General features: G+C 55.1%; 1 protein-coding gene and 1 long non-coding RNA gene across 2 annotated transcripts; one reads left to right on the top strand and one right to left on the bottom strand.

The window, feature by feature from the left end:
* Positions 1-629: 629 nt before the first annotated feature.
* LOC128796412 (uncharacterized) lies at positions 630-11,279 on the bottom strand. The gene is made up of 3 exons (XR_008433798.1): positions 11,204-11,279; positions 2,867-3,106; positions 630-1,199 (listed from the first exon to the last, which is right to left on the bottom strand). It is a non-coding gene; the product is annotated as an uncharacterized LOC128796412 (long non-coding RNA).
* Positions 3,586-20,682, top strand: MMD2 (monocyte to macrophage differentiation associated 2). The gene is made up of 7 exons (XM_053958002.1): positions 3,586-3,846; positions 15,515-15,596; positions 16,209-16,369; positions 16,455-16,529; positions 16,804-16,905; positions 17,190-17,259; positions 17,711-20,682. The coding sequence occupies exons 1-7, from the start codon at positions 3,800-3,802 to the stop codon at positions 17,912-17,914; spliced, it is 741 nt and encodes a 246-aa protein (XP_053813977.1). The 5' UTR covers positions 3,586-3,799; the 3' UTR covers positions 17,915-20,682.
* The last annotated feature ends 400 nt before the right edge of the window (positions 20,683-21,082 follow it).

Genomic DNA, 21,082 nt, shown 5'->3' with positions numbered 1-21,082 from the left:
TGGAGACCTTAGAACAGCTGTCAGTGTCTGAAGGGGATCTTGGTCAGGATTTGTAGGAATAGGGGAAGGAGTGATGGGTTCATAGTGAAAGGGGAAATAGATGCACAGGAGGAATTCTTTAGTGGGATGGTGGTGAGGTGCCTGGAGCAGGTTGCAGATGACCCCTCAGCCCTGGCAGTGTCCAAAGCCAGGCTGAACTGAGCATCCTGGTGTAGTGGATAACACAAATTGCAGGGAAAAAAAAAAAACAAAAAACAAACCAACAAAAAAAACCCCTCCAAACAAACAAAAAAAACCTCAAACCAAACAAAAACCCCAACAAAAAACAGCAACAACAACAACAAAACCCAAAAACCCCCAAACAACCCCCAAAAAACCAACAACAATAAAAACAAACCCCAAAAACCCAACCAACCAAAAAACCAACAACCACAACAATAAAAAACCCCAAACAACTCCCCCCCCCAAAAAAAAACCAACAAAAAACAAACCCCAAAAACCCAGCCAAGAAAAAAACTAACGACAACAACAACAACAAAAATCCCCTCCAAAACAAAAAACAAAACACCCGGAACTGATAAAGCGATTTTTGGAAATGGGATCAACATCAAGGGATTAGTACAGAAAAAGGGTAAATCTCGCAAATATGAGCCACCAGGTGTTGGGTTTGTGCCTCCGGGGCCATCTGGCTCCAGAGGGTTCCTGAGTGCTGCTCACGGAGCAGTGTGGAGTGATGGAGCCTCCCCCTGACCAGCCTGCGAGGCTAAAGGAGCTGCTGGCACAGAGACCCCTCCAAATGGCTGAGACCCAAGTGGCCGTGCCCCAGCTCGCTGCTGCCCTGCACCCACCCTGCCATGCCCACCAGAGCCAGTCCTGTCCCCCACAGGCACCTCTGCCTCTGCTGCACCTGCTGCCAACACATCCACGTGTCCTGTGGCTCTTCCTGCCCATCCAGAGCTTCTTTTCTCCCGGGGAGACTTCCCCTGCTGATGGCAGATTTTAATCTCAAGTTGTCTCTTTTTATACCTGTTGGCTCTGGCAGTTTCATGTGCAGGAAGGTGTCCCTCCCTGGGGAAATGGGCTCACAGCGTGCGCTGCCATCCCTGCCAGGTGTGGGTGCTCACACTGCTCACGGCTGGGATCCCCCAGAACCCTTCAGCAGGGCACGATGCACAGAGGTGTCTCCAGATGTGGGAATCCTGCAGGGAATCACAGAATATCCTGAGATGGAACTCACACAAGGATCAGAGTCCAACTCCTGGCCCAGGACACCCCAACAATCCCACCCTCTGCCTGGGAGCGTTGTCCAAATGCTCCTGGAGCTCTGGCAGCCTTGGGGCTGGGACCATTCCCTGGGGACTCTGCTCAGTGCTCCACCACCCTCTGGGGGAAGAATTTTTTCCTACTATCCAAACCAAACTCCCCCAGACAGCTCCAGCTGTTCCCTCAGGTCCTGTCACTGGTCACCAGAGAGAAGAGATCAGAACGAAGGAAGAAAACATCCCTGGGCTTCATGAGCTATTCCTCATCTAAAGGAAAATTCTGCAAACTCCACCCTGTCTTGGTGGCATAAAAAAAAAAACCCAACTGTATTCAGGGTACCTCAGAATACTGGAATTTCTCCTTAACACCTTTACAATTTCTCAGATCTTTGCAAAGTGGGGAGTGCACCAGGGATAGGAGAGGAAGGAAAAACAAGCTGGGCTTGTGGCCAGAGGAGAGCTGCTGTGCAGGGAGGGGACATAACCCAGTGGGGTACAGGTGCTGTGAGCGTGGATATCTCCACACCTCAGCTTGGAGCAGCCCCTGTGATTCTCTGTCTGCCAGGTTTGGAGGCATTGCTGGGGCTGGAGCCATTCCCCAGCACGATGCTCGAGGCTCCGGTTGCCATAACAACTGGATCCAGGCTTCAAAAATAGTAACTTATTTTTCATTCAATTTGCCTTTTGCCCTCTGAGATGGATCTATTTTGGGATGGATGGTTTGCTTCAGGTGTCTCTTGCCAGCACCCTCAGCCGTGGGCTGGGGGATTTGGGGATGGGGGTTATTTTGGTAAATGTGATTTATTGTCCTTTCTTCTTCCTCTCCTCTTCAGGCCCAGAGAACAGGTACAGCCGGGCACAAGAACCATGACATAGGCTCTGCCAGAGCTCATCATCTGGGGAAGGAATTTGGGAAAAAATCTTCCTGGCTAAGTGGCAGAACGTGGGAGAGGTTTTCAGAGATGATCTCACTCTGCATCTCAGATTGGACCTGCCACTCTCAGCCAGGCCTTGGCTGTCCCAGATATCCTACTGAAAATGGGGTTTATTTTGTTGCTCCCACATCTCCTGGATCCTGTGTGGTCCCCACTGGTGTCTTCCATCCACAATGGGAATTGTGCAGGAAGGCTGAACTTGCTGCTGGATCCTGGGGTGCTTCTGTAGAGCCTGGGGGACACCCCACAGTGCAGCTGCACCTGCAGCATCCCCTGAGGGATTGAGCTGCTTTTGGAAGGGCTTGCAGAGGGTGTCAGGATTAATTCACGCCTTGAATGAAGGGATCCCTTCCTTTTGGTCTGCTTTGGCTTTTGGAAGAGCTGTGTGTGCTGGATTTCCCATGGAAACAGCCAGACAAGCACAACCCTGCTCGTCAAGATGCCCTCAGCTGTCCCACCTTCAGTGCTGACACAGCTTCAGCAAGGAGAGGTGCTCTTGGGGTGACCAAGGCTCTGCTCCTCCAGGTGTTGCTGACCTCTCCTTTCTTGTCCCTCAACTGCTGGCCTGAGGGTGCCTGTGGTCCCTGGCACAGCCAGGGCAAGGATGACACCTCTCTGCCCCCATCACCTTTTGTATCCCCCCTCTGAGCTGCCCAACCTCGCATGTACCTCGGGATGTCACCTCCTGCAGGAGCCTACTTGAGTGATGTAGAGGAGGGAGGGGTGAAGGCTTTACGATGGAGATGGGCTGATTCTGGGGTCCTCAATCCTTGCCTTGCTGTCTGTCGTGCTGCTTTGTCCCCCTTCTCCCTGAGCAGGGAGGGATGGTGGGGTGCTGGAGTTGTGCCCCCTCCCAGGGGCACCACGCAGCGATGGGGCTGAGGCAGAGCCACCCACCCCAGCTGGAGCCTATGGAAAATAATGGGGGAAAAAAAATCATTAAAACCAAATAAATAAAAGAAAAGCCAAACAATCCAGCTCCTTGGGGATGGCGCTGCCCCGGCACGGGCAGAGATGTCTCGGGGACCCTTGGGGGGACCCAGCCGTGGCCAGCGGGGCCGGGGGGAGCAGGTGGGTACCGGGGGAAGCGTCTGACTGCCGGCATTCGGCGCTCTCCCCCTCCCCGATGCTTTAATCACATTTTCAATTCAAATCTGCTGCTATTTGATCCCCCGGGGGTGGCAGCGGGGAGGGTGGGGGATATTTTTAGCTGTGCTTAAAGCTGCCGGGGGGCGGAGGGAGATCGCGCAGGTTGCTGTGGCCGGGAAGAGTTGGAAGGGATTCCCCCCCACCCCCCTTTCTTTTTTCCTCCTCCTCCTCCTCCTCCTTGTTGCACATCTGAGGGCGGCAGCGGGGCTGGCTCCCCCCTCCCGGAGGTCGCCTTTGTTTTGCCTGTGTCGCTTCTCCCGAGCAGCCGAGGGGGCGGGAGGGGGCCGGGGCCGGGCTGGGCTGTGCCGGGCTGGGCTGGGCTGGACCGGCCGCCCCTTCTCCTCGTCGGCCGCCGGAGCTCGCCGAGTTGGTGCCGTTCCCCCGGGCGGCACTTTCCCCCCGCCCCGGGGCTGAGCAGCCGCCGCTGCCCGGGACCCCCATGGCACCGCCGCGATGTTCGTGTCCCGGCTCCTGGATTTCCAGAAGACGCGCTACGCCAGGTAAATCCGTCGGTGCGGCGGTCCCCGACCCCCGGTGCTCGCGGAGCCCCCGGACAGCCCCAACCCCTCCCCGAGCTCGGCTCGGCTGGGATGGAGCCCGAAAGGATCTTCGAAAGCTGCTGAGTGCCTCAAAGCACAGGGCAAGTGCGGGCTGGGCTTTCGGCTACCTGCTTTTCTGCATCCCTAAAGGATTCTCAGCATCCTTGGGAGCCTTCACTGCCTTTCGCTGGGTCTAACTTCACTACCCGCTGCCGAGGGGAGCAGGATCCTGCCTTCCCGAGGGAACAGCCCCTAGCTCTGGCTCCGAACCCCCCACGGAGGGACCGATGTGATCCAGGGTCCCGCTGCAGCCCGCTGAAACCCCCTCGGGGTGGCTCTCCCAGCGTGGACCCGCAGGCTCAACAGTGGGATGCACGGCTGGTGGATCCTTCTCTCCCTCCATGAAATCCCCAGGGAGGCTTTCCAGCAGCAGCCGGGACTTGTTTGAAAAGCTCAGGTGTAGCAGGAAACCTCACGGTGTTACCTGTGCGGGGGGGAAACCTGAGGATTGCTGAGCACAGGTCAGAGGGCACTTGGCCACACGCGCTGCTGCGGGATCAGATGTGGCCTTTAGGAGGGAGCTGGCAGGTGACACGGGGACAACGCCTGCCCTGCCCGCAGCCCTCTGCTGCCCCGGTGGCTGGGATGAGTCTGGTGGCACCGGGTGCTGCACAGATGGGGACCGCGGGCTGCTGGGGGTGCCCAGCTTTGCACCGAGGACAGGCTTTGCTCCCAGCTCCCTGGGACCGTGGTGGGGATGTTTTTCTGCCTGTGTAGGGTCCCACGGGCTGGCACAGCTGCTGAGGGCACTGAGCTCTGTGCTGCCACTTCCAGACTCCCAGGGGTCCTGTTGGGGGTAGATACCAGAGAAAAACTTGTGTGAAAAGAAGTAGTGATGGTGTTTCTTGCAGGATGATCCCTGAGAGATGTTTGTCTGGGCTGGGTAAGGACGGGAGACCATCCTGCGACCCCCTCCAGCCATCAGCTCCTTTCCTTCCAGGTGTCCCGTGGGGAAAGTCCATGTTTACATCTCCAAAACCTGCCCGAAACATGGCCACTTGCTCAAAGACCCTTTCGATGCTGTAGCTGCCTCCTGATAACCTTTGCCTGGGAGAGAGGCAGGAGGCACCCAGCAGATCTGCACAACGTGCCTGGTACAAAACCCTGTGAAAATGGAGAATTCAAGACTTTTACACCCGCACCCTCCCCTGCCCAGTTGGCATGCAAAGGACAGAGCTGGGAGAAATGGAGCTGAGCAAAGCTCTGTACCCCCCAGAGGGTAAACCATACCTTTGCCCCATGGCAGGGGTGCAGAGGCTCTTTGGGAACTGGGCAGCAGATCAGGGGCTGCTCCACTGACATCAGTCTCCCCCAGCAGAACCCATCTGCCAACCTGTTGCTTGATTTATCCTGAATCAGCATGCTCCAGCCTTGTTGTGGTCCTTTCTGGAGACAGCTTGTTAAATGGGATGAGGCATTACAGGGAGCCTTGCAGGGATGGTGCCCACAGGCAGGGCAGGGGCTGTGGGGCACGGGAAGGGTCAGATCCACAGGGAATCCTCCAGCCCTCACTGTGTGCCAGGGCTGGGTGGGGAGCAGCAGGAGATGGCAGCTCCCTTGGCTTTCACCCCAAGAAAGTCACCAGCACGTGATGCTAACCCAGGGCTTCCTGTATCATCGCAGAGATCCTCTTAGCCCAGTGCTCAAAAATAACAGTGGGATAATCCCCGTCCCCCCTCCCTCCGTGCACACCAGCTCTGCTCTCCATGGAAATGCTCTGCTGGGGCATATCCCAAAAGAAACCCTAAAGCTGCTTCTTCCTTTGTGCCAGGAATGCTCTTTCAGCTGAGCTCTGAGGTGGGAATTGGGGCAAGCAGAAGCCAGGGGACTCATGGTGGCACGTGTCCTTCAAGGCAGCAGAAGCATCTCAAATCCTGTGTTCAGTTTTCACTACAGGAAAGATGGTGGGGTGCTGGAGCAGGTCCAGAGAAGGATAACGGAGCACAAGTCTGATAAGGAGCAGCTGAGGGAGCTCAGCCTGGAGAAAAGGAGGCTTGGGGGGACCTTCTCAGTGACCACAACTCCCTGGCAGGAGAGTGCAACCAGGTGGGGGTCAGGCTCTGCTCCCAGGGAACAAGGGACAGGGTAAGAGAAAATGGGCTCAAACTGCTCCAGGGGAAGTTTAGATTAGATATTAGGAAAGATTAAAACAGGCTGCCTAGGGAAGTGGCTGAACCACCATCCCTGGAAGTTTTCAAAAACACATGTGGATGTGGCACCTGGGGAAGTGGTTTAGGGGTGAACACAGTCAGACTCCATCTTCAAGGTCTTGTCCAACCTTAACAATTCTATGATTCCATCTTGCAACATCTGTTCAAGAGAATGTGGCCTTGCTTATAGCGTTCCTTGAAAAAACCAAAAACTATCAAAGTTTTCCTTGTGGAGGAAAAGCCTGGAACAGGCTTCATTTTTCATGTCATTTATCTAATTTTGAGCGAGGACCAAGAAAGGAGGAACTTGGCCATTGATACACCCACCAAAAGGAATAAATAAAACACAGTGTGGTGATGAAAGACCTGTTGTGTTAGAACAAAGAGATGAAAAGCCGTGATCAATGTGGGAACGTTCTGTGAACTGCCAGGAGAGAACTCAGGGCTGGAGGGACACTAGGCTGTCTCCAAATCCCTCCTGGCTGGGCTTTGGAGATGCAGAGTTCGAGCTGGGGCAGAGGGGAGGAAAGCAAAGGGAGGGGCTGTCACCACGGTGGAGCAGGGTGCAAGGCAGTGCCATTCGAGCACGCTGTGGTTATAAATGAGAAACTCGATGGTTTCTTTTCGGCTGTGGGGCCCGGGAGGCTCTTCCATCACTGACACCGTGGGGAAATGAAGTTTCAAAGCACAGTTGCTGCAAGGCTTTCCCTGTCACTCACAACCCTGACAAGCAATATCCATCTCCTGCCCCACAGGCCAAGTTTAACCACGACACCAGCACAGCACAGAATGCGAGCAGGTGTGATTCCTCCTGCTTTATCCAGCCACCACAGGGATATTCCACCCCTCCCCCTCCACTCTTCCTCCCAGCTCACCAAAACGGTGCTGGGTCCCTCCCAGACCAAGCTGCATCTTTATCACTGGGCTCATTGGTCAGGTTACACTGACCTGGTAACCAAACTCTCCTTGACCCTCACCACCAGCTTTGACCCCCTTTTGGCCCAGTTTTAACTCAAACATGGTCTGGTCTTTCCTGCCCATGTAGCTGAGTAGTTCCCTGTGGGGACATTGAATGCTTCCCAGATCTTGGCCATCCAGAGCTGTAATTGGAAGGAAACGTGATTAATCAGGGAGCTGCTGGATCCAGCCAGCTTCAGCATCTCAGGAGCAGCAGTGGAGAGGGCTTTGCTGGGAGCTGCAGGGCACTGAATCATCCTCACAAACTGATAGCAGCTCCTTTGACTCGTTCATGGTAAAGGCTCTAAATCTTACTGTGTTTGCTTGGCTTGCCCTGCATGGGGTAACACAAAGAGGAGCAGATGGGAAAATTCACATTAATGTCTCAGCCCAGGAGCAGGGGCCTCTGTAGGTGCATGGTCCAGGCTTGTCCTCACCTCCCTGTGCCTGCAATGCAGGCATTGCCACCTCCTCACCAGCATGAGGGGATGGAGGTCTGAACTCTACACTTGCTCAAACCCAAATCCTCTGAATTTGGGGAAAGGCATCTGGGAAGACCTTCCTTGTTTCTCCCTGCACCTGTAATTATTGAGCAAGGAGACATTCATCAGCTATTCCAGCATCTCTGGACAAGAGAGGAAGAGGAGAACCAGCAGGAATAGGAGGAATAGGAAATGTTGAGGTGCTCAGACTCCAAACACAAGTAAACCAATGCCAGGCTGACAGCCTGGACAAAACAACCACATTGGGAAGACCTGTTCCTCACTGCTTTGCCATGAAAACATGAGCAGCCCTCGCCTGCTCCCACACACTCCAAGATGCTTTCCAAGAGCTCTGCTTCCCCCACAGCCCATGTGGGACGAAGCAGTGAGAAGGGAAATGCTTTCAGTGTTGATACCACAGCCTGAAGCTCCTCAAGAGGCAGGGGCTGCTCACCTTGCAAGCACCAGCCCCATCAAGACCTGCCAGTCCGTCCCCAGCTGAGCAGACAGAACTCCCCAAATGCAAAAGGCACGGCTGCAAGAGATGGGGAGGCCCCCAAAATGCCTGGGAAAACCAGGATCAGCTGATGTTACCAACCAATTCCATGCTCATTGCTCTGTGGGGCCAGCTTGACTCAGATACCCTCCTAAAATGGCACCAGTAGGAGTTACCTCATGTAGCTCAGGGTGCATAATTGGAACCAGGTATTTGGAAGGCAACGAGCTCTCAGAACAGCATTTTTGGTGGGATATCCACTCAGACTGCCCTGTTCCACCCTCTGTAAGGGCTGGGGCATCCAGCAGGACAGGCTCAGGTGGGACAACCACACTGAAGATGTGCATGAGTGGGCAAACCAAGCCCCATGCCTTGTGCTTTTGGGGCAAGGACGGTCTCTTGGCTGCCTGGGAAACACATGATCTTTCCCCTCCTTCAGTTGGTGTTGGATGTCAGCCTGATGTGATTCTTTGGCACAGTTTGCTGTGTCCAGCTTCACGAGGTAGCAGCCAACACAGCCCATGGGAAATTCAAGCCACTGCCCAACCCGGCAGGTCAGTGACTGTGAGAAATGGGGCTCTGCCAGGGCTGGCCTCCCCTCCTCCTCCTCCCTTCCCACACCCCCAGCTCCACAGTGAGACAAAGCCATGCCAACAAGTACAACTCCCAAAGAAAGGAAGGGAAAAGAGCACAACTTATTCCAGTCCTTCACTCCTGAGGGGTGCCTGGCTGCAGCTGCATGAGGAGTTTTGCTGAGTCCCCCAGAGATGCTGCTGCCAGGTCTGGGTCTGAGAAAGGCAGAGGAGACATGGCCAAACACACAGCTCAGGTCTCTCCAGGTGTGACAAACTCAACGTTTTCATGCAGGGGAAGTCCAGAGCCTGATGGGCTCTCTGTGAGAACACTGAACCTCTCATGATAACACGATACCACAGGGTTCATATTCCTGGTGGATGAGTCAGATACCACTGAGTTGAGCCAAGCAGTGCTGACCTTCAGGAGAATTTGGAGTCAACTCTGTGCTCCTGTTTGAGTTTACAGCCCAGGTTTGCTGCTGTTGAGGAAAGGATTTTATGCAGAAAGAGATCATCAGCTTAGGGCAAGGAGTTGGCTCCTCTCTGTGCTGAGCAGCACTGGCTGGCACAGCAGCATTAGACACAGCCCTGCTCTCTGTTGTAAGTAATACTAATGGAAATCTTACTATCTGCATGCTTGGCTGGTGAAATACATCATTTTCCTCCTGTGCCTTCGCTGTCCAGAGGCATTTGCTGAATAATTTACAGATGATTTGTACTTGAGCAGCATCTGGGAATCCCAAATGAGAGCCTGGCTGTGTCTCTCGGGCCATGCTGTGGGGAGGTTTTATGAACCTGGGGCACGCTCACCTGCCCACGTATTTCACAGTCACAGCCAGGGTTAGAGGCTGGGAAAGCTCCAGCCCTCAAACTATCCCAATCCTCTGCCAGCAGGCACAGGATCCAGTGGTCACACTGACTCCTGCCCACCTTGGGCTGCTGCAGTTAAAGAGGCAGAGCCAGCTCAGGATTTATCCCACTAGCTCCCTGCTCAAGGCAAGGCAGCAAGGAACATGCACAATGACTTTCCAAACAAGAAAGTAATGAATAATAGAGGATTTGCAGTTCTGGAAGCAGTCCTTCCAACATTCACAAAACACCTGAGACATCAGAGTCATTTTGTGACTAATCAGCTGTTGTTGGATGTCTCATGAGTACCAAATGAAACAAGAAGTCCCAGCTCAGAAAGTAATTTCGGAAACACTCACCGATCCCATCTGTTGTGAATAAACAAACAGCTCTGCTGTGGTTGCAGGGTCATGAATTACCTTGGAAGAGTTAGAGATACCATCTACATAGAGAGCTGGGGAGAAAAAGAAATATCCCTGCCCACAGGATGGGAATATGGACAGTTAGCACCTTGTTGGGAATTACTGCTGAGCTTCCACCACCAGCCAAGCCCTGCTGGGTGTACATGGGCTCTGGTGGGCGCAGAAATGGTCAATGCCTGCATCCAGCCTGGCTTGGAGCCTCCTGTGGCTGTCCCTGAGCAAGAAAGGAATTGAGTATGCCCTTGGTATGTTCAGGGGAAGAGCAGCATATTCCCTCCTGCACCCTCTGAGGCAGCAGGGTGTGTCAGGGGGTTGCCTGCTCTGTCCCTTCTCAGGGGACGCCTGTGCCCGTGGCTCAGAGCCAGGTACACCACGGACCTGGCTGAGCACACAGTCCCTCTCTGGGAGCACCTCTAAGTCAGCAGCAGCCCTTGCTCATCGTTCCTCAGGGCATGCAGGTTGTGTAGTGCCAGGGGATGGTCCACAGCCAGCCCAGGGTGCTCACACACATCACAGTGCTGGGAATGAGCAAAACTGGGATGGGAGGAATGAGGTGATGGATGATGATTTGATCTGCTGCCCCTTTTGACTCGCTTTGTGGAAGCAAGGCTTGCACCAGGGGAATCTGGGTGGGTTACTCCAGAAACCTGGTGAATTTACCCATGAGAAAGGTAGGGAAATGCTGGCTTAGATAAAAACCCTTCCATTTCCTGCTCCAAACCCAAGCTGCCAGCTCCTTGTGCTAGGAAGTGTGACAAAAGAAAACACTGAGCTGTCCTGCTCCATCAGCCCTCGTGCCCCTCTCCCACGGCTGGGCTGGAGTCACAGGAGGGGCCCAAGGCCAGGCCTGCCCCATGTCCCCTGGCCCCAGGAGCTGCCCCCGAGCTTCCAGCAGGCACAGCTCAGCTTTGCAAAGCAGCAGTGCCATCTGCGTGCGTGGGAGCGTGCAGGCACTGAGGAATGGGCATGGAGGGGAGGTTTCAGCTCCCAGCGGGTGCCACGCAGTGCCCGTGTGGGTGGCTCTGCAGATGGCACTGCCGGGCAGCGCCAGCCTCGGCCTTTCTGCTTCCCAGTGGCAAACGTTCCCAAGTCAGTGGGTAGGAAGGAAAAGCAGCATTTCACAAGTGCTCCTGGGCTGGATAAAGCAGTGAAATCTGGGGGATCTCCTGGGTTCGAGGTGGGTGTTTCCTGTGGTCCTGCATCTTGTGAGCCCTGCGATGGCGTGCTGTGCATAAACAGCAGCCAGGCCCCACGCCAGCACACACAGCTCCCCAGGACCCAGCTAATTACAAACCACAGAGGAGCTCAAGGGATTGAAGCCTCTTACCAGGGATGCAGCTGGAGCATTACCAGATTCCAGATCAGAGGCAGAGTGCTTGCCAAGCCCCAGCTTACGGGAATGCCACCACAGCAGCTCCCACGTGAGCACGAGCCCCAGGAGCAAGCCCTGACATCTGTGCTGGGTGTGCAGCCTCGGGGCAGTCAGAGCAAACCCAGGCCATGCACTGAAGAGTGAGAGGCCAGTCTGCCCTGCAGGGACACATCTGCTCCACCACTGACACCTCAGGCATCACAACACTTGTTCTACCAAGGGGCAGCCCCAGCAGGACTTACCACCACTGCTGATCAACATCCAGCAAATTCTTCCTCAAGCCTCCCTCTCTGACCACCACCAGGATCTTCCTCTGCTTCTTTAAAAGCAGCTGTGACAGCCAGTCACAAGAGGAAGGAGAAATCACCTCCCTTTGCAGCCAGATCCCAAGAACTGCCCAGCAGGGAACACGGCTTGGAAAAGCCCCAGCTCCTTGGGCAGGAGGATGGATGCAAAGCAAATCCATCTCCAAAGGCCAACTCCTGAGAAAGCCCAGACCTTTTATAAGCCATTTGCAGGTGAAACCTGTAGAGGTGAGCTGCTCTGGGGAGATTTGTATCACCTGGGATAACCTTGGACTTGCTGACTGCTTCTTTGTCCCCATGGCACCCAGCCCACAGTGCACAGACACACAGACACATGCACAGCCTGATTTATGGCAGGGCTGGGAAGGGCAGGTGTTGGAGCAGCTCTTTTCAAGGGCAGAAATCCAGCTCACACCTCCCCATCCACATCTTAGTGGTCATTTTACACCCTCCTTGCATTATCCACCACTGGCTTGCATAAAGGATGTCAAAATCATTATCCTGACTTGGAGAGAGGGGAAAGAAGAGTGAGAGGGACATGAAGAGATGTGCAGAGGCCAACCAGGGAGTTGTGTCAAAGGCAGGGCTAAGCCCCATCTGTCCCAAATTGCAGACTGGCTTGGGTCTCTTTTGGGGCCGTTCCCCTCATGTGTGCAGCTTTCCTGTGAGTGTCCCATGGCTCTCCTTGTGTGAGTGTGTGGTGACCATGGAGTGACTGATTCAGAGTCTCTTGGTGCCCTCAGGATAGCTCAGAGTCCCACATGAGCCCTCCTGAGGAATAATTTAACTATATCCCTTTCTTACCTTCTTCCCACCCCGGCAAAGCAAGAGCCAGGCAGATCTGTATGATTTTGGAGGCTGGAATTGTGTTCTTGGATAAAACTCTTTTAAAAACTCAGTGAAAAACCCCTAAAGCTATATTTTAAAAAAACCCAACCTGACAGAGTGGGAGAAAGGGCAGGAGAAAGGAGCAGGCCTGGGAAGGCAGCTCTGCACTTTGCCCAGGGACAAGGGGCTCATTGTTTCCCTGGCCAGAGCTGCTGTACTGGCCCTTTTCAGGCTCCCTCCCTGGGAAAGGGGCCAGGGGAAAGCAGGCACAAGCAGGGCAGGCAAAAACCCTGGGACTGCTGTGAATAAGCCCTGGTCAGACCCTCAGCAGCCCCCCCCTCTTCTACAGCCAGTTGTAGGGAGTGTGCCAGGAGCAGCACCAGGAGGAGAAGGTGCCCGGGAACTCTTTGGCTCCCTGCTTCCCACACACCATCCCTGGAAATGATCATGCTCCTGCTCCTGCTCTGCAGGAGGCTTTGGACTTCTCTGTGTTTTTTGGATTTTGCCATCCTGAAGCACTTCTGAGCTGCACTGGAGCATCCAGTGGTGTGTAAACACCTGCTCGTGGCTTCCTGCACCCAAGAGTCACAAGTGCCGTTTCCAAGTGTATCCATCTCTCTGTCCAGGCTGGAGCTGTGGTTTGAGGCTGGTTCTGCACACTGGTATGGCAACTGTCTGCAGGCTGGGAAAGCTGCAGGGCTCCCTGTGCCCTGCCCTGCATCTGTGCCAGTGTGTACAGCGATGACACGAGCTGGTCCATAAAATCCCAGGAGAACAGGGGAGGAAATGACCTCTGCACTGCTGGGAAATGAGGTGCAGCCAGGGACTTATCCTGCCTTGCCAGGAGATGTGCCAACACCAGCTGCTCCCATTTCTACAGAGCACAGAGGACCACAGAAATGTGCCAAATTAGCCCCAAAACACAATGCAGGTCCCAAAAGTGGGGCTCAGGCTGACCCACCAGGTCCCACATCCTTGATGCTCCATTTCCCACCATCCACAGGATGATGCTAACTAGAAAGCAGGGCAGGAAAATAAGAGCAATCTCTCCCCAGGTCAAAAAAAAAAAGGTTCCTCCTCAAGACTATTGTCCCTCTGGGAAAAGCAGGAATTTGTGGTGCTCCACACCAGCACGGCTCTGAGCCTCAGGAACATAAATGCTCTCCAGCCTTGCTACATGGAGATGGTTTGGGGGGTCCTTCCCAGCTTCTCTACCCCTGTGTCAGAGGTAGGGAGGATATTTGAACCCAGGGAAACCTTCCCAAAGGGTCTGGGAGCCCCCCAGGCCTGGGGAGGGGCTGTGGAATTGGTTCAGTGTTGCTGCTCTGAACAGCACCAGCCTGAGCAGAGGGGAGATGGAGCAGGCTTTGTTAAAATCAATAAATTCAAGGAAAAGGCCTTGAACGTGTTTCCTCAGCAACTGTGACGTCATGTGGACGTCTGGCCTCCCCTCTTCCCCCCCTCCTTCTGATTATTAAAAGGGAAAATAAAGGGAAGCAGACAGTGGAGGGGAGCTGGGGACAGTCTCCTGGCAACGCTGGGGACAGTAACGTCCTCCTGCCAGGGGGATGTGGCTCCAGCACAGGCAGCCCTGCCAGGCCTTGTGGCTGGAGTGGTGGGATGGGGAGGGCATCCCTGGTGCCCCTGGGGTGGAGGTGACAGTGCTCTGGGCACAGCCATGTCCCCAGGGATGCCCAGCTTCTTCCCAGCCCTGCGGAGCCCCCATTTACCCCATGTGAGCCTTTGGTGAGCACAGCAGTGGGAGCTTGGCCCCTCCATTCCCCCTCTTAATTCCAGATGTTTTTTTGGTGATGAGGACCATGAATCTCTTCCCACAGTGCCAGGGTCTGGCAGGAGGCATGGCAGGGGACGGGGAGCCTCTGTGGGTTGTCACTGTCACCTGCTGGGGTGCCCCTTACCGTGCTGTGGCTGCACAATTCCCCCCACACCAAATCCTTGTCATTTGAGCTATTTAATCCATCCTGGCTCAGTTTTAACAGGTGGAGGCTCAGGCAGTGGGGCCAAGCAGGCAGGAGATGGCAGAGGAGTCCACACAGGCGTGGGTGGCTTGGGGACAGGGAGAGGGGACCTTTCCAAGCATCCCAGCCTGAGGCATCACCCTGTGCCCAGCAGCAAGGTCTTGCCAGCCCCTGAGCCCCTTTGCTGGGCACAACTCAGCTGTGAAACACCGCAGATGGTGCTGGAGCTGGGGGCAAACAGGGTCACAAAGCAATTAGCCCAGGTCCTGGCGAGCAGCCCCGCCAGCCCCTGCTCGGCTGGGCCGTCCTGACCTGAGCCACAGCAGGAAAAGTCTTAAAACCTCTGATTCTGAGGAATAGGGAAGGAACCCTCAGCATTTCCCTGTTTCTCATTCCCTTTGCTAAGCCTCCACTGCTGTCTCCTGCCAGAAGAGGGTGGTGAACGAGGCTTTGCTCGGAGCTGTTGTCCCGGATGCACATTTAGTTTGTTGTTGCACGCCCAGCAATGGAGTGACACGATTTTTTATCGCTGTCTGTTGGTCCAGCAGGGGAAATCAATGCATTCCTGTGAACGCCAAGAGCAAGCTGATACCTCCTAAGACTAAGAGAAACAGAAATAAAGATGCAGGCTTCCAAGGGAGGGCAGTAGGCTTTTCCCCACAGCAATCTGTTGTTGGGATGTGCAACCCTGAGGGTAGGGGGTAGATGCAGGTGGTACCCAGAAACCAAAGGCATTGCAGGGATACCCTTTTTGGAGCTGGCCATGCTGCTGTGACATGAAGGTGTCACCCTGGATGGGTTGGGGTCCCACAGGTCTGCCCACTACCCTATGTTCCCTCTTTGTTGCTGGGGCTCTTCCCACTTCTGCCCACAGCAACCAGCAGAGCTGGCTCCTGCCTTCTGCTCTCCAAGCAGCAGCAGTTCCCAGGAGCTGCTTCAGCCTCAGCCATGGCTGAGCAAGACCTGGGGACCTGGCACTTGGGGACAGCCAGATGGACACGCTGTGCTCTGGTGTCCCTTCTGCAGGGCAGCTGGAGCAAAGCTGAGCCATGGTAGGGCTGCAGGCTGGGGGTGACCCTGTGCAGACCCCTCCAGAAGGGTTTTGCTCCATCCCTGTCCCCTGAGTGTGTTTCTCTCCCTGCTTCTCTCTGCAGGTTCATGAATCACCGTGTCCCGTCCAACTGCAGGTACCAGCCCACGGAATATGAGCATGCAGCCAACTGTGCCACCCACGCTGTGAGTCTCTGTCCCTGGCTGAGGGAGGATGGTACTCTGAGAAACCTCAAGGGACACCCAAAAACGTCTGTGTTCAGCCCTGGGGCTGAGAGTCTGAGGGCTGTGGTGAGGCAGATGTGCCCTGCATACTCCTGGGGATTGGGATGTTCTCCCTGCCCTGGGAAGTTGATTTGCACCTCCCTTGCTCTCCCCCACTGTGGCTCCATGTCCCTGGGGAAGCTGGCTGTGGGCTTGGTGGGGCAGGAGTATTTTCAAAGCTCCCTGAAAATGGATTGTTTCACAGCAAGAGCTGTGACAGGTGCCCATGGGGCTGCCTGTGTAGCAGTGGGAGGGACCTCTCCCCCCATCAGAGTTTCTTTTGGGAGTTGACAGTTCCCAGTCTGAGTCCTGGGAGATGACTCAGAGACAGTCATCCACCTTGTGCCTTCCTCCTCCTCCTCCCTACCTTCTGGACAAACTATTTTGGAGCTGCACCATGCAGGGAGGTGCACCTTAAGGGTGGTAGCTTTGACCAGAAGCTAAAGGAACACCTAAAAGGAGAAGTGGAGGCTCTATTTGTAGCTGCTCAATGGAAATGCAGAGAGTGAACAGTGGGTTTGCTTGCCCTTCCAGTTCTGGATCCTGCCCAGCATCCTCGGCAGCTCCATCCTCTACATCCTCTCTGATGACCGGTGGGAAACCATCTCAGCCTGGATCTATGGCTCTGGCTTGTCCAGCCTCTTCATTGTCTCCACCATCTTCCACACCATCTCCTGGAAGAAGAGACATCTCAGGTACCATCCCTGATTGCTCAGGGCTTGGGAAGGGGGAGAGGGTCCAGATGCCCCCAGTGCTGTGTCCCATCTGTCTGTCCTGCAGGACTGTGGAGCACTGCCTACACATGTTTGACAGGATGGTGATCTACTTCTTCATCGCCGCCTCCTACGCTCCCTGGTGAGTTGCTGCTGGCTGGGGGTCTTCACCTGGCCCCACTGAAAGGGGAAAAAGTCATCCTGGTTCCAACAAATAGAGTTTCCCTCTCTGGCTTTGCTTCTTCTCGAGGTTGCACCTCACCCCTTTCCACAAAACCTTCACATCCTGTGGATTTCAGCCCCTGGAAGTTACAAGCTGGGAAGACCCTGTGGTGGGACAGCCACGGGGGTGAGGGGCTGAGCCCAGTCCAGGGTGCTGCCTTAGACCCACCTCACCACAGCCCTGGGTCTTGCAGGTTGAACCTGAGGGAGTTGGGTCCCTGGGCCTCCCACATGCGCTGGATCATCTGGATCATGGCGTCCATCGGGACCATCTACGTTTTCTTCTTCCACGAGCGGTGAGTGCCTGAGCCGGTGGCTGTGTGGGACCCGGGGCACGGAGCAGGGACACGCTGCCATGAGTTGCTTCCTCCACGTGGTGGCACCAAATAAAAAGCCAAAGGCCCCAGACGTCACCCCGAAGTCCCAAGCGCCAGGTCCCAAGCCAGTCCACACAAGAGGACGTGGGACCTGCTGTGATGGCACTGCCACCCCTTTCCCTGTAGCACTGCTGCGGAAATTTCAAGCATAAAATTTAACCTCCCTGTGCCCCTGCTCCAAGCTGCCTCTCTGTCTGTCGCAGGTACAAGCTGGTGGAGCTGGTGTGCTACGTTATCATGGGCTTCTTCCCCGCCTTGGTCATCCTCTCCATGGTAAGCCCCTGCTGGGAAGCACTCGGGCTCAGCGTGAGGGACAAATCCCAGGAGGGATTTGAAAACCTGGAACAGCGTGTCTGCGGTGGGTTGGTGCAGTCTCCAGGCTGTGTGAGGGATAAAGCCATCCCTGATACGATGTGGCTCACCTTGGATTTGCAGGTGCTTTGGGTGCCCAGCAGGCACCACGTGCATCTCTCCCAGATCTCCTTCCTGGGCTCTGTTGTTTGGAAATTGTAGGATCACAGAATCATAGAATTGGAAGGGACCTTAAAGATCATCTAGCTCCATTTCTCCCAGGGCTGCTGTGTCCCTGCTATCTTGCTGGAGAGGAGGGTGTAGCAGAAGGCAGAGAAGTCCAGAACTGCAGCTGGACACCACTCCTGGTCTCAGTGGGGTGGTGGGAGAGGGCAGACACCCCTTGGCCTCACTGAGCATTGCCTGCTCCCAGCCCAACAGGGACGGCCTCCTGGAGCTGGTGGCCGGTGGCTTCTTCTACTGCCTGGGCATGGTGTTCTTCAAAAGCGACGGCCGCATCCCCTTCGCCCACGCCATCTGGCACCTCTTCGTGGCCATGGGAGCTGGCATCCACTACTATGCCATCTGGAGGTACCTGTACCGGCCCGGAGCGCTGGACACCAAAACCTCCCGGTAGAAGCCTTAAAGACGTTGTCTGTGCCACCTGGCACGTGGGGACGCAGAGGGCAGCGGGGACACAGCCTGCACCATGGGCTCGCCCCAGACCACCCCCTCACCCCGTGGACAGCAGCTGTTGGTGCCCTTCCTGCACAGACAGGAGAGCCTGGAGGCTGATTTTAAGTATTTTTCTTTTTTAACCTCGGGAACTGTTTATTTTTTTAGGCCAAGGTTTCAGGACACAGTGACTGACTGGGCCGTGGGTGATAGGAGTGACCACTCGCTGGGAGCTTCACTCACTCACCTGGTCTTGAGCATCCCACGGGACTGGGCACCTTGGCCCCACACACCCCTGGCTATGACAGCCTGGGTTTGGCTACTGGAGTCCTTAGAGTGTGCCACTGAGGGGACTGGAGGAGTCAGGATGAGGGGAGAGACCCAGTGGTGGAGAGGGATGTGGTGACACCCCTGGACCACCTGGACTGGCTCCTAAATCATCCTAAGTCCTGTCAGCATAAACAGCCCCATCCCAAGCCCTTGAGGGGAGGGTCCATACTCAACAAGCCTTACAAGAGATTGAAACTTGAATCTCTTCCAGGGCATCCCAGTCCCTGAGCACTGGGAAACCCTTTCTCTAAGCCAATATGAAGTGCACAACTCGGTACATCCCTGGGATCCCCTATGGACATTTTCTCCCTGGAGTGCTTGGTTTTCCTCTCCAGCCTGCTGCCAGCAGCAGCCTGAAGCACAGCCCTGCTCCCAGGCCCTGCTGCACGTGTGCCTTCAGCAGGGAGCAGAGCTGGGACCCAGCTCCTGGCATCTCCCTGGCTGGGGTCAGCCCATCCAGTTCAGGGGATTCCCTTTGTCCTCCAGGGAGGCAAGAGAACCTCCTTGGACTGGGATCACGGGGTTGCCTGCCTTCTCTGCTCCCATTTTGCAGATGAACCTATTGCTCATCAGATTTAATTCCACTTTTGGAAAGATTTCTGGCATTCCCAGGATTGCTGCAGGGCAGGAATGCATCCACACGAAGCCTGGGTGTGAGCTGTGATGGAGACATCCCAGTGATGCTCAGTTTTCAGATGCCTAACCGTGGCCACACATTGCTAACACAGGCCAGTGAGACGTGGAACATCCATCCAGCTGCTGGGAGCAGCAGAATGGCAAAACCACACCTGGTCCTGCTCCCCAAACACCCTGGCAGAGCTGCTGGAGCCAGGAGGGTGTGGTGTGTGCTGGGCTGTGCCTGCACCTTCCCCATCAGCCTCCAAAATAATCAACTGCCCATCACCTCTTTTTGGCCCTTGATTAATCACAGCTGCAGCCTCTGGCACGGTGTGGCAAGTGAGGGAGATTTACGGCCACCATCCCACATCTCCTGTTTCTCCAGCAGCATTCCAGGGAGCTGAGCAGAGCTTAGGGCCCCCCAGCCTGTGGCACCCCAGGACTGGCTCTCCAGGGCTGTGCCATTGTGCAGCAAATTACCAAAGAGGAAACCTCTGGATACTCACTCCCTCGTGACGTGGTGGCTGTGGTTGTCAGGCTGGCAAAAATATCTGCTGGGCTTTCACTTCCACAGGCAGAAGGTTCCTGTAAAAGGCTCTGGGAGAGGTACCTGGCACCCCAGCCTGGTGTGGGGCTGTTTGGGGTCTGTGTCCAGGGCACCCCAAAGCAGCCTTTGGGCTGGGACTGTCCTTGGGGTGATGGGTGGTCTTAGGGATGGGGGTGAACGAGCTGGTGTGAGCCCAGACTCTGCTGCTGCTCTGCCCAGCCCTGGCCCTGTCACCTGCTGCAGGTGGAGAAGGACGAGCTGTGAGTAAGCAGCAGTTGATGGAGCATATCCAGGGTTGGAATAGCAGGATACAGAGGTCCCAGAATGGGAGATGCCATATTTTCTGTCTGGCAAGTCATTACCCTTCTCTGTGCCTCAGTTTCCCCATCTGTAAAATGGGGGCGAAGACCCTGACCTACCTCACAGGGCTCGTGTGAGGACCCCGTGAAGCACATGGAGGGCAGCCAGAGCTTCACAAACACCTGCTTCAATTTTCACTGAGTCTGGGGGAGCAGGTTCCCAGAGCCACTGTGGGGCACGGTGACAACTTCAGCTCTCCTCCCTCTCTGTCACCAGATGCCACGGGGAACCACCCTGGGGTCAGACCAGGCAAACAGCACTCCCAGCCACAGGCAAATGTCCCCTGGCAGGGGCTGAGGATGCCCAGGGACCACCACGCCCGTAGGCTTCATCCCAAGGGACTGATCTCGCAAACTGTTCTGCCATTTGTGGTCTTTTGGCCCTAAATCTGTCCCAAGGGCTCCTGAGGCACAGGGAGGTGCCAGAAGGACCTTTCTGAGGCTGCTTCATTTCAGTTTCCTGCTGAAAATCCAGAGCAGGACACCTGGGCAGGAATGGATGGCCAGGCTCTGTTGGGAACATCGCCACCCTGCCTTCAGCCTGGGTTTGCAGAGTGGGCTTCTCTGTAACTGAGAGGCTCCCCCTCTTCTCTTGCTCCTAAATCCTCCCCTTGCAAAGCATGGGGGACACAGAGCAAGTTTTCGGCTTGTCCTCCTGTTTTATACTAATTTTAAATGACTCTTAACATTCAGGATGTTTGTGGCAGAGGGCTCAAGGGTTTTAGCATCTCATGTTTTTCACCATCCATCCTTGTTCAGTCAGTATTTTATATTTAACACAGTATTGGGTCAAATACAAACAAATGTAAGGAAGATAACGCTAGTGGATGTTGTTTCCTGTGGAGTAGGATCGAAATAAAAACTCAAGATACCTCACTCTTGCCTGCTTGTTAAATCAAAATTAGTTCCCCTGCAGCATCTGGAAATAAACTCATTTTTTATCTGACTCATCCCCCATGGCTTTGCTCCCTGGATGAGGAGAGGAGCCACTCAACCAACTGCAGGGCACTGGGGTGCTGAGCACTGACTCATCTTGGTGCAGGGATGGCATTGCCAGCTGCTGAACAAACAAACAAACAAACAAACAAAATAAATAAATCAGCGAGTTTGCTGACAGCGCCCCTGTGCCCAGAGGTGCTGGCTGAAGACTCATCAGCATCTCACCATGGCAGTTTCAGCACAGAGCACTCCACTCCTGCTCCAGCCCTGCCATTTCCCCTCCTCCGTGGCTGAGTCAGAGGTTGAGGTGTGGAGCCCCAGGGATGAAGGATGCCAG

This window comes from Vidua chalybeata, chromosome 16, assembly GCF_026979565.1.
Source record: "Vidua chalybeata isolate OUT-0048 chromosome 16, bVidCha1 merged haplotype, whole genome shotgun sequence".
NCBI classification, from domain to species: Eukaryota; Metazoa; Chordata; class Aves; order Passeriformes; family Viduidae; genus Vidua; species Vidua chalybeata.
This window is presented reverse-complemented; position numbering and strand designations above follow the sequence as displayed.

Bases quoted from the DNA above. Each gene is read 5' to 3' on its own strand.
- MMD2 (XM_053958002.1), top strand. From the start codon at position 3,800: ATGTTCGTGTCCCGGCTCCTGGATTTCCAGAAGACGCGCTACGCCAG. The intron at 16,370-16,454 runs GTACCATCCCTG...TCTGTCCTGCAG, and splicing joins TGGAAGAAGAGACATCTCAG to GACTGTGGAGCACTGCCTAC. The intron at 16,906-17,189 runs GTGAGTGCCTGA...TGTCTGTCGCAG, and splicing joins GTTTTCTTCTTCCACGAGCG to GTACAAGCTGGTGGAGCTGG.